A 14,212-nucleotide genomic window follows, 5' to 3' on the forward strand; every position below is an offset into this window, starting at 1 on the left:
GAGACCCCTTACACAGAGTTGTTAATTGCCAAACATTTTCGTGTTTGTGTTATAAACTATTATTTATTTTAGCCTATATTCATTGCTAGCCATTAAGCTTACTGGTATACTTGCTTGCATGGGCTTGTGCACACCTTGACAAAAAAGGTGCCCTTTTGACACACGGAAACAACCATATGCTCAACAGTGCTGAAACCCTCTCTGCGGGGAACCAAATTAGAGGCCTACTCCTTCCCATTCCATCGTCATACTGTAACATACTGTATTTCAAAACAACACATTAAACATTGTTTTTGGATGGAGGTTAATTTAAATTTATAAAACTATTTTAAGGGGGCAGGCTATGACATCACAGTACACAAGTCTTAAATAAGAAAGGCGAAGATGGCAACAGCGTTTTAAGTGTTGGTTCTTTCTTTCAAACCCTGATTGAAAGGAGGGGGCGAAAAAAAGTGACCTCATTAGAATTAAGTATGCCTTAAATGTTTGCACATGTTGACGTTTGATACTATTTGCAGTCGCCGAGTTCCGTAGCTGGCCAGGGCCTTCAGGGGCATTCTTTTTTCTCTCTCGCTCTCTGACAGTCTTCCATATGCATTTACAGAGAAAAACAACATTGCGTCCTCTATAGATTATTCTGGAGACTTGCGGAGCACGGTACAGCTCTGTGAACCTGTCTAGCCCCAACGCGTATATATTTCAGTCTTGACAGATAAGGGGAAAACATACTCCCGATAAAAGACAGGATCTGGCTGCTGCCTTCGTTCCCTCTTTAAGATACACACACATACGATAGAGATGTTTTAAATCGAGAACATGCGTACACTCAAACACAAACTGAAACGCTCACACACCCTCAGGACATGCCCTGGCCCATGTATGGATTACCGTGTTGCAGCAGGATGGGACAGGGACAAGTAGCATGAGGTCGATCAGCAGCACCCAGCCCCCCCACCAATGCTCCTAAAGGACGGATGCAACACAGGGAAGTGCTGGGCTACAACACTAAACTACGGTTGAAAGGTTCTATAGAAATACTATATGGATGCTATGTATATGCTATAAATGTACAGGCTGTGTGAGATGCCACTGTAACATGGTTTAATCTCTCAAAACCACGTCTCTGTAAAATACAGTGGAAATGAACACGCACACACACGGAAAAATACTTACTATCCAGGCCATGCTTCTGGTAGTTTCCATATGATGTATTGGCATTTATACAGATGTTAATCTCTTTTCTCATGTTTTCTTTTTAAAAGCAAAGAGTCGTGTCGATCATATTAGAAACAATACAAAAATAGAACTTAAAATGTACATCATACACTTGATATATATATTGTAGCTTTTTTGTTTTACAGAGGTAAAAATGCGTATTGTAAAATAACAGACAAAACAAAACAATCGATTGAACTGTTTTTCTAAACATAAAAAAAATACTAAGTATATATGAGGAGATAGATGAAGAGGATGCTTCAGGCACTTTCCTTTAATAGTTAAATGTGTGCAGGAATTAGACACTGCACCAAACAGACAAACTGCTTTTGGTTAACTTTTCTTTTACCACAGATAGAAAAATAAAACTTGGATCTTCTCTACAATGAATGGCAACAGTATTGCAAAGCTGACAAACAAGAACAAGGTAGAAAACAGGAAGGAAGAAAGGCAGAGAGAGAGAGTAAAGAGAAAGACATGGACACAACGAGAGCTTTTGTACAGAACCCGCAACGCCATGGTACCGTCACCCATTTAACCCCAGACATTGCTTGGTACTTGAATGGTTATGACGATTAGTTAATGTATGACTGGGATAGACAGCATTAGATGTATTTTCTACCACGTTGACGCGACCCGAGATCGGACACTTCACAGCAATTTGCGCATATTGTTCATGAGGTTTTTCTGATTAGTGTTGTGCTTCATACAGAGAAAGATCAAACCTTAATGTTCCTCCCACGAGGTGAGGTTACTGGGTGGTTTCAATTTGAGGCTAGTTTTTGTTTCAAGACATACACACATACATGTTCAAGTATATGCATGCTGTAGCGTCCATTTTATTTTTGTATACATTTTGACACCACCTGCCTGACTGATGTGATTGGCTGACAGACATCAGCCTCCTCCCTTGCCATTGGCTGTAATGTAATACTGAGTAAAATACCAGGAAGTGGGAGTTATTGGACTACAGAAGAACATATTTTCTTCACTCGTCTCCAACTCTGGTCTTGGTGAGCTACTGGGTGTGCAGCCTTTCGTTCCAGCCTTGCAGTAAACGCACCCGTATCAGCTAATAATGATACAGACTGAAGACCACGATTAGGTGATTAGTTGAATCAGGTGTGCTTGCAGGTCCCTTCGTTGGAGAACCCACAATCTTATACCTTTGAAGGGAGTGGGGATAGATGAGCAACCAGATCAAAACTGTGTCTTTCTCTCGAGCTAAAGTTGAGCAAAACTCTACAGATCGCGATTCCCTGACAGTTAGCCTCGTTGAGTATCCTTTTGAAAGACAAAAGAAAAGACACGCAAAAAGAAAGCACCATTGACACTGTAGAGTGGACAACGACATCATCCATCTCAAAAGGTAACAAAAACCCCTCCTCTTGGCTGTGTTTAGTTTACTATGGGACCGTTCCCTTCCTCTTAACCCCCCAGTCCCTTAGGCTGGTGTCTAAATTTAGCAAGGCAAATAAATAAAAACTATATCAAAAGATTATCATCAAACATGTCAAACATCAGCATCAACTGAATAAAAAATTCACCTAAGGCTTGAGTTCTCCTCTTCCACTGTAATAAACGGTTGATTGAGGGTATAATTTCTTCTTTTTTTTTATGACTAATTTATATACTCTATATAAATGCTGCAGCTTATTTTGTCATTTTGGCTTTTAGTTGAAGTCACAACAATAGCAATCAGGGATACATTGTTGCCCATTCCATTTTACAGACCTTTGCACATAGGAAGTCTCTCTCTCTCTCACACACACACACAACCCTACAGATTAAGTGTCTAAAGCAGTGTTTCCCCATCCAATCCTCAAGTACCCCTGACCCATTTTATCGTTTGTTCTGGGCCGAATCCACAATACATTCAGTCTAACTTGACTGAGCAGTAGAATGGTACTTTCATGTTTTTTTCCAGGTGTGTCTCCACTGACATTAATTGAGATTAGGTTGAATTTGGTTTAAAAAATCTTTATAGTCAGGGGTAGCCTGGCCCCAGGTCTAATTGGGCTGTATAGCCAACTCCTATAGCCATTGACAACCATAGGAGTTGACAAGACAGCACAGATCTGGGACCAGGCTAGGTCAGGAGTAGTCAATGAGCAGAATGAGGACACTGGTTAAACGTTTACCTTTTCTTTTGTTTCATTGGCTGTGGAGGGGCAGATGTGATCACAGTTGGGCTGCATCCCACATGGCACTATTACCTATATATTGCACTACATTTGACTAGGGCCCATTGGCCTCTGGTCAAAAGTAGTGCACTTTATAAGGAATAAGGTGCCATTTAGGACACATCCTTGATTTAAGTGCCTCTGCTTTACAGGCGGGAACCAGCTTGATCTGTGATTGGTGGTGAGCCATGGCGAGGGGAACACAAAGTGAGAACCCCCCTCAGAAAACAAAGCTCACACTGACCTCACAAAACACTGAGAAAAAGAAAAATATTCAAGCCTTTACAACACGAGTGTAAAAATATAAAGTACCTGTTTATATATATTTATATATAAATGAATATTCATTGTTTTAGTCTTTGTAATGCAAGACGTTGAAGCCGTAGGCAGGGTACCCCTATAAAAAAACAACTAAAAAAAACAATAGGAAACTATTTTTTTTCCTTTCTTTCCACCGAGAGAAACTTCAATTTTGAAAAGAATCAGGACAAGCCAATTGTTTTCCCATCTGGAATTTGGCCGAGAGACACAACAACAACGAAAACAAAAAACACAAAACAAAAGAATAGCGGGCCACCCTCTTCCGGTCCCTTCCATGAGTCTCTGTTCTACTCTCCACTCTGCCCTCTCTCTTTCTCTCTGCTGGCACCTCCGGGCCCTCAGCCCACGGCTTTGTGCTTGCCCCCGCAGCAGTGGCAGGCCACCCCGCAGCGGTAGCAGGCGCGCAGGGGGGCGTAGCAGCACATGCAGGGGGCCAGCAGCGACAGCCCAACCAGGGCAAGCCAGCGCAGGCAGAAGCGCTCGTCGCTGGTGTCACACGAGCACGGGTCCGAGTAGTCGCCCTCCGGGTCCGACATGCAGTGGTAGAGAAGGCTGTCCGCGCACCACATGAAGCTGACCCGGTGGATGCACGTCTGGATGGGGTCCGGCGCCTCCTGGCAGCGCCCACGCCTGTTCTCCTCGTGGTTGAACATGTCCCGGCAGTAGACGCAGCGCGAGCGCTCGCCGTCTTCCTTCCGCCGCTTGCCCTTGAGCTGGAGGGTGCGGGGCTGGGCTGTGACCACCGCCCTGTGTCCGCCGCTAAGGCCGCCCCCACCTAGTCGTTCCATGCAGCCTATCTTGGGGTCCCTTGCGTGCTGGTGGGGATCAAGGCCCAGGGGGTAAGGGTAGGTGTAGTCGTGCTTGGGCGGCTCGCTCTTGGCGAAGTGCACGTATGCGTCGGTGTCCTCGGGATGCTGGATGAGCTTGTCGCGCGTTGCGGTGGCGTGCCGGTAGTCCTCGTACCCAGTCAGCCAGGTCCGCTCGCGAGGGTTGATTCGCACGATCTCCTCCTCCTCCACCTGGAAGCTGACGTGGCGTGGGAACATGGGAACCGACTGCAGAGGTAAAGGAGAGCAAAAACGATGAGAACTACACAGACCAGTCTACAAACTACAAAACTAACATGGGGCATCTAAACGTCTTCCAACAAGCAGTCAACTTCCAGGCCTATCTAGATATTCTCAACTTGAAATACATTATCACACTAGCACCATAGTTTATGCTTCAAGAACACTTACGCTCATTACCTCTGTCCCCCTCACCTACCCATTGTAGTAAAGAATGTAGCCGCAACCCTCTAGCTCCAATACATATGATTTTTTTTTTAAAGATCAACGTTTTGGTGACCCACCTTCACCACCGTCGTCCCCCAGCCACCCACCTGATCCAGGAAGTAGTGGTCCGAGGGTCGGTGCTGGTCGTAGAAGTGGCCCAGGATGCAGTGGTGCAGGCGCGGCTCGCAGAAGCTGGGCGGAGCCAGGGTCTGCAGCTGCAGGGGCGCGGGCTCCTTCTTCTGGGAGTGGGAGGAGTTGGACGAGCTGTCGGTGGCATTCTGAGAGAAAAGACCAAACCAAACACGAGTCAGGACAGGGTCCTGTTCATTAGGGCACGCAACGGACAACGTTTTGCAACTGAAAATGTGCATTTCTTATTGGACAGCTTCAGATAGCCCCTCCCTGTTTTGGTCAGTTTTCTTCCACTTGGTGCATAATGAACACGACCCACGACTACACTGCATGGGAGGAATATCCGGCCAAGCTTTACATTAGAAAACATCACCACTTTCTGGCACATTGTGTTTGGCTACGCTAACACAACACACAGTACTTAGCGGACCAAAGATGTTCCACAAAACAACACGCTCTTCTAACCAAAATAAACTTTTCAAGGTTTTTGAGAAGTTTTAAGCAATGTAATGAATGATACCACTACTTTTGGAGTGGTATAATGTACACAGAGACCAACAAACCAACCTGCACATGGCACGCGCTCAATGGGCCATTGCTAAGGTAGAAGCGTGTCATGGCTCAGAGTCAAAATCTCCCTACTTCTGTATGCAATTAACCAACAACCCCCCACGCCTCCAAAAAATAATGCCTTCAAGAACAAAAGTGATAAAAACTGTTCTGAAGTCTCCCTTTATTTATATTGAGGGTAGGTTAAATTAATTCCAGCTAGGAGACTTACGACTTACAGCCCCCTTTAGCGTCGAGCAAGACCAGAAGTGTGGTCGATTGCGTCACCAGTTGAGGCCCGGCGAGGGGCACCTCTTTCATGTTGGGGCGCGCTTTTGAGCTAACTCGGTTCCCCCGTTCGCCTCACCACAACACTGCGCTGCCAAGGTGTGTGCCAGAGCACTGCTAGGCTGCGGTAATCAAACGAGAGGGAATCCGGCCTCGGCATATGATATCAAAATGAGAGCACCACCTCTTTCGTCCACTCTCATTCACTTTGGACGGTTTCTTAGTCCCAAGTTTATTGGACCGACAGCCTCTCTTGCTATAAAGAGGCTTCGGCGAGCCCGGGCAAAGCTAAAAGTAGCATCCCTTCCTCGGGCGATGCCAAGAGCTTGGTTAGGGTTGAGAAATGTTCTTTAGGAGGCGAACCGGGGCCCCTGTCTGATGGAGATGATTACAAACACAGACCCTGTTCAGATATTTACTCCAACAGCAGGGCTTTCTTGAGGGGGAAAAACATAAAAAGAGAGGGAGAAAGAAATGCTCCCGAGCACTAATAGCGCAAGGCCTATGGAATGTAAAAGGACTAAATTACCCATGTTCATCACAAAAGCCACGGACGTCTACCAGGCGTGTTGATTAGGGGAGATGTGAGATGTGTGTGGCGCAGCCTCGGATTTCAAAGGCATACCTCTGCCTTGTTTGGAGATTTTCATCATTTCTTGGTTTGGGCATGAATGGAGGCAAATTAAGACTGGAGATTAAGGCAAGGGGCTGCTTCTGGTGGGGGGCAGGAGCCCTTTGAGGTAATTACAGAGTAACACACACAAACACACAAGCACACACACACTCACAAGCCAGCTACTAGCCACTGTGCCCTAGAGCACAGGAAAAGCCAAATAGTAGGAGCTGTGTGTGTATGTGTTGTGCTAAGTGTGATTACTGTGGGGCCGGTTGGGGGATGTGTGCGCCACAGTCTAATTGTGAGTGTGTTTGTGTGCATATGGAAGATATATTTGTAAGTGTGTGCGCATGTGTGTTCCTGTGCTCGGTATGATTTCTGTGGTTGGGGAGGGGGGAGGGGTGTATTTGTGGCTGAGCTAATTATCAATTTAGCCTCCAGACCAGACACAGGAATGGAACTCGCGGCAGCTGGCGATTCTAAAACTACCCTCGGCCTCATCGACATTAGAGTGGACAGTATCCTCACCAGCAGCCCGTTCAAAAAGAACCTGATGTCCAAAAGACTGATACTATACACACAGTGTGAGGTGTTTGAGCCTCCCGCACCCTTGTTAAACGTCCCCCCCGCAAGCCCCAAAAAGAGACATTCCAACAGTCTGTCCAAATCTCACCAGTCACACCGGACCTTCCAAAAAGAGGAGGAAGTATTGCATCATCCCAGGGAGTGTCTTATTTACTCTTGACTAATATTGTTCTAGCGCCTTTGGGGTGGTGGGGGGGGGTTGGGGTTGAGAGACGGGGGTAAAGGTCATTTATCATTGTCCTCTCTCCTCCATCTGTGCCGGGACTTCAGTTCCCTCAGGCTTTTAGAAAAAGACAGATCCTATCTAATACAATGTGACCTTCCCCCTCCTTCAGGCTAGCTCTCTGGGCCACGGGGGAATGTGGCTAGATTCAAAAATAATTTTACAAAACAGGGGGGGGATCTGCAACCGAGGCGAATTGAAGCGTTCCCTTGAGCGGACCTTCTTTTTCTAAGTAGGGCCAGCTATGTAAACAGGGAGGCAGTGACGGATTACTGACGGGCCCTCTTCCCCCTGACTAGACATCCTGTGGAACGACACGCTAGGCCCTTTTCCTCTTTGATGCCATCGGAAGGGAGACGGAGAAACAAAAAGAAGAGAAAGAGGGGAAGCAAGGACCTGGACTTCCCATCACTATCAGATTTAGGATAAAGGCTAGGTACGCCAGACAAGAGGAAAGCAAATGAGTTCCAATGGACGGATTCACTAGCTTAGTATCATCAGAGGTAGCTATTATTAATGTTGAGAGTGGATAAAATTGTGTTGCAGTGAAGGCCCATCTCAGTTTCTTTTAGTAGTGGTGTAGTACTTTACCATTTCCTAGTCGTGTTCTTTAGTAGTGTCTTTTCTCTTGAGCTTGGTAGTCTTGTCAGCATCACGTTTTAGCGTGTCTTGTTATGTGTTAGCATGTCTGCTAGCTTAAAGGGACACTGAGATTCCTAGATTTAGGTCGTTTTTCTACTTAGCCAGAGTCAGACGAAGTCATTGAAAACCATTTTTATGTCTCTGCGTGCAGTTTGGAGATGATTAAAGTTAGTATATCGTTAGCTTAACACAATTTCTGGAAGCCTCCGGGTACAGTAGGCAGCACCTCTCAAAAGCAAGGAAATGGACATTCCAACTACTCCAAAGCTTAGTGTCTTACAAAGCTATACATAGTAAATGTGTTAATTTGACTGATTTTCTATCCACGTCATTCTCTTTCCCGTTGTCACAGATTTAGAGATCGCAACGTTTTATCTGTCTCAAAGGCGCTCACAGACACCATAATGGTAAAGATACAATGTTCTGATCTCTATACATCTCTATACAACAACGGGACAGAGAATGAGGAAGTGGATAGAATCTTGTTTCTTATGATTTTCAGTAAAATTAACGAATTTATACAATATCGTTTACTATGTATAGCTTTTTGTAAGACTAAATTACCAACCACCCAGCATTTGGTTTAGTTATAATTTAGTCTATTTCCATGCTTTTGAGAGGAGCTGGCTACTGTACTGGGAGACTTCCAGGAATGGCGAGATGATAGATCCATGCACTTACCACAAATGCCTTGTTCACCAAGTTCGCTCTCTGTTAGGCCTACTCTTTTTTTGTATCATCATAAGCACAGTATACAGATCCCAATTTAAGCTCCAAGACGCTGGCAATATGTCAAACAGAAAAAGTTGACAGTGCTGATTTATTGGCACATTGAACCATGTTGTGCACCGTAGTTTAAAAGCTCCATGGATAGTGTTAAAACCAACCTAAATCTCGCAGTGTCCCTATAAGAGTTAGCGTGTCTGCTAGATAAATAAGTAACATATTAGCATGTCCGCTAGGCTAGCTAACAGTGTGTAGGCAGAGTACAGTGGTAGTAAAGGGTTAGCATGTCCTCTAGGATCGCTAACTGTGTGTAGGCTGGGGTACAGTACAGTGGGTCAGGCAGCAGTTGGGATGGAGGCTGCCAGGCAGAGGCCTCCACTGCAAATGCACCACTATGACTCATGTACATATCCCTCGCTCTCTCTTCCCTGGAAATTAGGCCTATTCAAAACCCTGTGATATAACAGCAACACACACTGCAGTTATAGCTGTGCACGAGTGTATGTATGCCTTACTGGACCGATGCTTTTGATGCCTTGTTGTATGAGGTTTCCGTGTTATCCATGCCAGGAACGGAACTGGCATTCAGGGAAATGATCCGGTGAACTGCCGGAGGTGGCCACATTCTAGTTAGCTCTGGGTAGGGATGGGTATTTGAAATGTTTTGACTGTTCGAGTACTCGCATGATTTCTTTTCGAGTACTCGTATGGAAATAAAAATCTATTTTTAGAACACAAGGCCTGCACTGGAGAAGAAAAAAAATGTGCATTCAGAAAGGATTCAGACCCCTTCACCTTTTCCACATTTTGTTACGTTACAGCCTTATTCTAAAATTGATTCAATTACTTTTTTCCCTCAACAATCTACACACTTCTTCCATTTAAGAATGATGGAGGCCACTGTGTTCTTGTGGACCTTCAATGCTGCAGACATTTTTTGGTACCCTTCCCCAGATCTGTGCCTCGACACAATCCTGTCTCGGAGCTCTACAGACAATTCCTTCGACCTCATGGCTTGGTTTTTGCTCTGACATGCACTGTCAACTGTGGGACCTTAAATAGGCAGGTGTGTGCCTTTCCAAATAATGTCCAATCAATTGAGTTTGCCACAGGTGGACTCCAATCAATTTGTGGAAACAGGATGCACCTGAGCTCAATTTTGAGTCTCATTGCAAAGAGGTCTGAATACTTATGTAGATACGGTTTTATTTATTTATTATTTGTAATAAATTAGCAAACATTTCTAAAAACCTGTTTTCACTTTGTCATTATGGGGTATTGTGTGTAGATTGATGAGGAAAAATATTAATTTAATCAATTTTAGAATAAGGCTTTAACGTAACAAAATGGGAAGGGGTCTGAATACTTTCGAATGCACTCAGTCGTACCTCTTCTCTACTCGCAGTAATAGTTTTTCGCGATGGCACCTTGTACTCTGGCTCCACAAATGCCATTAGGCCAAGGAAGCCTTCTCCCTCCACAAAGCTGAGAGGCAACATATCTTGCGTTATCATTGACGTGATGAGCTGTGTACCCTGCTCGCTTTGCAGTGGCAAAATATGTGAGATTGCTGCTGCTTGTCCCCCCTCAGAGAACGTTTATTTGTGCTTACAAGACATAACCCCACTCTCTCAATATAACACATTTTTAATTTTGACAAGAGTTAGAAATGAATCAACTAAATAGTTTTACAGTATTTGTGGGGGAAAATATATATCTCGTTAAAGATGCCTATCCCTAGCTCTGGGGGGTTATATTTGTCTCTTGGTGGGTTTATAAAACTATTTCAGGTTAAGGGTTTCCTGTGCCAAGACCTTAACAGGGAAGGAAATAGGCAATTGACCACTAGTTCCAAGTTCTTCTGTTTGTGTAAGCCTGTTTAGTGTCTAGCCAATGTATAATAAAAAATAATAATATGCATTTAGCAGACGCTTTTATAAAGGTTGTGTGCATAAATGTTTACGTTGGGGGGTCGATATAAGCGCCATGTACCAATTGAGCTATGTGTTTGCACCTTGTGTATGTATGTGTTTGTGATTGCAAGTATGGTGGTGTGAGTGTGCCAAATGGACATACAGGCTTTTCTCCAGGCAAGAGATGGAAGTCACAACATTAGCTCTCTGAGATACATTGGTATCGAACATGTTAAGACACCTAGGAGGGGAGGAGATACTGATAATCTATTATTGAGAAGATAATTGTATTCGATTCACCGTTTGTGCACCATTTCTCCTAAAGGTCTGAACCAAGAGTTTGATATCAGACCATTACTTACATGAATGTCACTTTGATTTGTCTTGCTTTCCAGGTCTCCTACTTGGTCATTTTGTACACAGTGCATTCGGAAAGTATTCAGATCCCTTCCCTTTTTCCACATTGTTACGTTACAGCCTTATTCTAAATACTATTTTTCCTCGTCAATCTACACACAATACCTAATGATGAAGCGAAAACAGGATAATTTTTTGGGGGCCAATTTAAAAATGTTTTTACATAAGTATTCAGACCCTTTGCGATGAGACTTGAAATTGAGCTCCGGTGCATCCTGTTTCCATTGATCATCCTTGAGATGTTTCTGCAACTTGATTGGAGTCCACCTGTGGTAAATTCAATTGATTGGACATGATTTGGAAAGTCACACAGGTCCCACAGTTGACAGTGCATGTCAGAGCAAAAACCAAGCCATGAGGTCGAAGGAATTGTCCGTAGAGCTCTGAGACAGGATTGTGTTGAGGCACAGATCTGGGGAAAACTACCAAAAAATGTCCGCAGCATTGAAGGTCCCCAAGAACACAGTGGCCTCCATCATTCCTAAATGGAAGAAGTTTGGAACCACCAAGACACTTCCTAGAGCTGGCCGCCCGGCCAAACTGAGCAATCAGGGAGTAGGGCCTTGGTCAGGGAGGTGACCATGAACCCGATGGTCACTCTGACAGAGCTCCAGAGTTTCTCTGTGGAGATGGAAGAACCTTCCAGAAGGACAACCATCTCTGCCGCACACCACCAATCAGGCCTTTATGGTAGAGTGGCCAGAAGGAAGCCACTCCTCAGTAAAAGGCACATGACAGCCTGCTTTAGTTTGCCAAAAGGCACCTAAAGGACTCTCAGACCATGAGAAACAAGATTCTCTGGTCTGATGAAACCATGATTGAACTCTTTGGCCGGAATGCCAAGCGTCACGTCTGGAGGAAACCTGGCACCATCCCTACAGTGAAGCATGGTGGTGGCAGCATCATGCTGTGGGGATGTTTTTCAGCGGCAGGGGATGGGAGACTAGTCAGGGTCGAGGGAAAGATGAATGGAGCAAAGTACAGAGAGATCCTTAATGAAAACCTGCTCCAAAGCGCTCAGGACCTTAGACTGGGGCGAAGGTTCACCTTCCAACAGGACAATGACCCTAAGAACACAGCCAAGACCACGCAGGAGTTGCTTTGGGACAAGTCTCTGAATGTCCTTGAGTGGCCCAGCCAGAGCCCGGACTTGAACCCGATCAAACATCTATGGAGAGACCTGAAAATGGCTGTGCAGACGCTTCCCATCCAACCTGACAGCGCTTGAAAGGATCTGCAGAGATGATTGGGAGAAACTCCTCAAATACAGGTGTGCCAAGCTTGTAGCGTCATACTCAAGAAGACTCGAGGCTGTAATTGCTGCAAAAGGTGCTTCAACAAAGTACTGAGTAAAGGGTCTGAATACTTATGTAAATGTGATATCAGTTTTTGTTATAAATTAGCATAATTTTCTAAAAACCTGTTTTTGCTTTGTCATTATGGGGTATTGTGTGTAGATTGATAAGGGGGGAAAAAAACGATTTAATCAATTTTAGAATAAGGCTGTAACGTAACAAAATTTGGAAAAACTCAAGGGGTCTGAATACTTTCTGAATGCACTGTATATATTAGATTCTGTAACTACTTAATGTGCCCATCTCATTGATATCAAATTATTAGAGATACACAAGTTGTTTTTGAAATAGGTCACTGGAATTATATCTACGGCCACCACGCCTCTTGCGCGTAATGGTCATATGGGCAGGTATTCACATTTTTTTTTTTTACAGTTGCCTAGGTTTTAACTTGAACTCATTTGTATGTATATAATCCTTTATGACCATATGTATCTCTGTGATTAATTATGATTGATTGTGCACAAATGTTAATTTAATTATTTCCACACCCACCATGCATCATGTGCGTAATGGTCATGTGACGTGAAATGTGTATATTTGAGCACTCAGTTTGTTTGTTCTGACGAAGATCCGTTTCAGATCAAAACGTTGTCAATAAAGTGGTGAATTGGGAGCTTAAAGAGTGTGCGGGCCTTGTTCTTTAAGACATGGAAGTGGCCCATCTTGTCTAATGTGTCAAAGCAGGTAGCTTGTGAAACTCAACTATGCTAGCCACATGCCCTTTCACAGCTTCTGCACTCAAGTAAATTAGCATGTTTAATCATCTCGAGCATTATCAATGAAGGTATTTAAACGTTTGCGTCGAAACGTGCTCTTTGACCATCCACAATTGCTGGCTAACAAAAACATCCATCTGCAGAAATCCACAATGGAGGCAAGTCAAAACCCAGCTGAAGGAAGCATCAGTGTGCACACGCACAGCAACTCCCTCTTCCAAGAGGGCCGGCCAAAAAAACCCAGCTCTCTCCAGACTGTTCAACATGAGGAAAGAGAGAGAGGCAACACAAGGCGTTCCCTTCTCTCAGTCCTCCCCTCCTTCCCCCCTCCCTTCCCATGGTGTTAAATCACAGAGGCAGTTTGCTAGGAAGCAGCTGCTAATGATAGTTTTAGAGGAGTGGGTGGGGGGTGCAGGAAGAGACCTCGCGACCCCCGCCTGCTGCTCTTCATCTCCTGTGACGGCGACAAACCAAATGCCAAACGGCGGAGGAGTCTGGTCAAAACACTACAGGATACCTACCCCTCCTCTCTCTTCCTCCTCCTTCCCTCCCTCATCCCCCCCACCAGCCGCCTGTTACTATCACACCAGCCATCTCCTGCTCAAAAACAAAAGGGTCATCTCTTCCCGAAATGGGCAAAACAAAAATAACTTCCCTCCCCGCTTTTGGTGGAAACCTTCACACACACTTGAAAAAAGAAAAAGGACTATAAGTGAAGTCGAGAGACAAGCCCGACCAAGCACAGACTAGAGGTGATCTTGCAGACGGAAACAATATGGAGTCCAACATGCAAGTGGACAGCCATGACCATAGATGGGAAACATAGCGTCTCTATTGACATGAAGCCCAGAGTTTTGGGTGGGACTATAAACCTGACCCTAACCAAAACAGACTAACTTGGATTCTCTCAAATGTTTATAAGGTCCCTGAACTTGCTGGTGTTTGAAACTACAATAGAGGAACAAGGGGAGGGACTCACGGTGAAAACATCGTCGTCACCCAACTCTGCCTCGTTCTGGATGGTCGAAGAAGAGGTGGTAGATCCTGGAAAACA

General features: G+C 44.7%; 1 protein-coding gene across 4 annotated transcripts in view; it reads right to left on the reverse strand.

Annotated features, from left to right (window-relative positions):
- Nucleotides 1-1,187: 1,187 nt before the first annotated feature.
- The window catches only part of LOC121572409 (sprouty-related, EVH1 domain-containing protein 2), a 28,235-nt gene continuing 15,210 nt past the window's right edge, over nucleotides 1,188-14,212 (reverse strand). For 2 of the 4 annotated variants that reach the window (XM_041884468.2, XM_045212481.1), the window contains exons 4-6: nucleotides 14,138-14,202; nucleotides 5,101-5,271; nucleotides 1,188-4,774 (exon numbers count right to left, since the gene is read on the reverse strand). In XM_041884468.2, coding sequence (XP_041740402.2) covers nucleotides 4,058-4,774; nucleotides 5,101-5,271; nucleotides 14,138-14,202 — 953 coding nt within the window. In that variant the 3' untranslated portion in view covers nucleotides 1,188-4,057. Of the gene's footprint in view, nucleotides 4,775-5,070; nucleotides 5,272-14,137; nucleotides 14,203-14,212 lie in introns of all 4 variants that reach the window. The other 2 variants (XM_045212482.1, XM_045212480.1) reach the window with 1 other exon arrangement.

The sequence above is a fragment of the Coregonus clupeaformis genome, unplaced genomic scaffold, assembly GCF_020615455.1.
Source record: "Coregonus clupeaformis isolate EN_2021a unplaced genomic scaffold, ASM2061545v1 scaf0018, whole genome shotgun sequence".
In the NCBI taxonomy this organism is placed as follows: domain Eukaryota; kingdom Metazoa; phylum Chordata; class Actinopteri; order Salmoniformes; family Salmonidae; genus Coregonus; species Coregonus clupeaformis.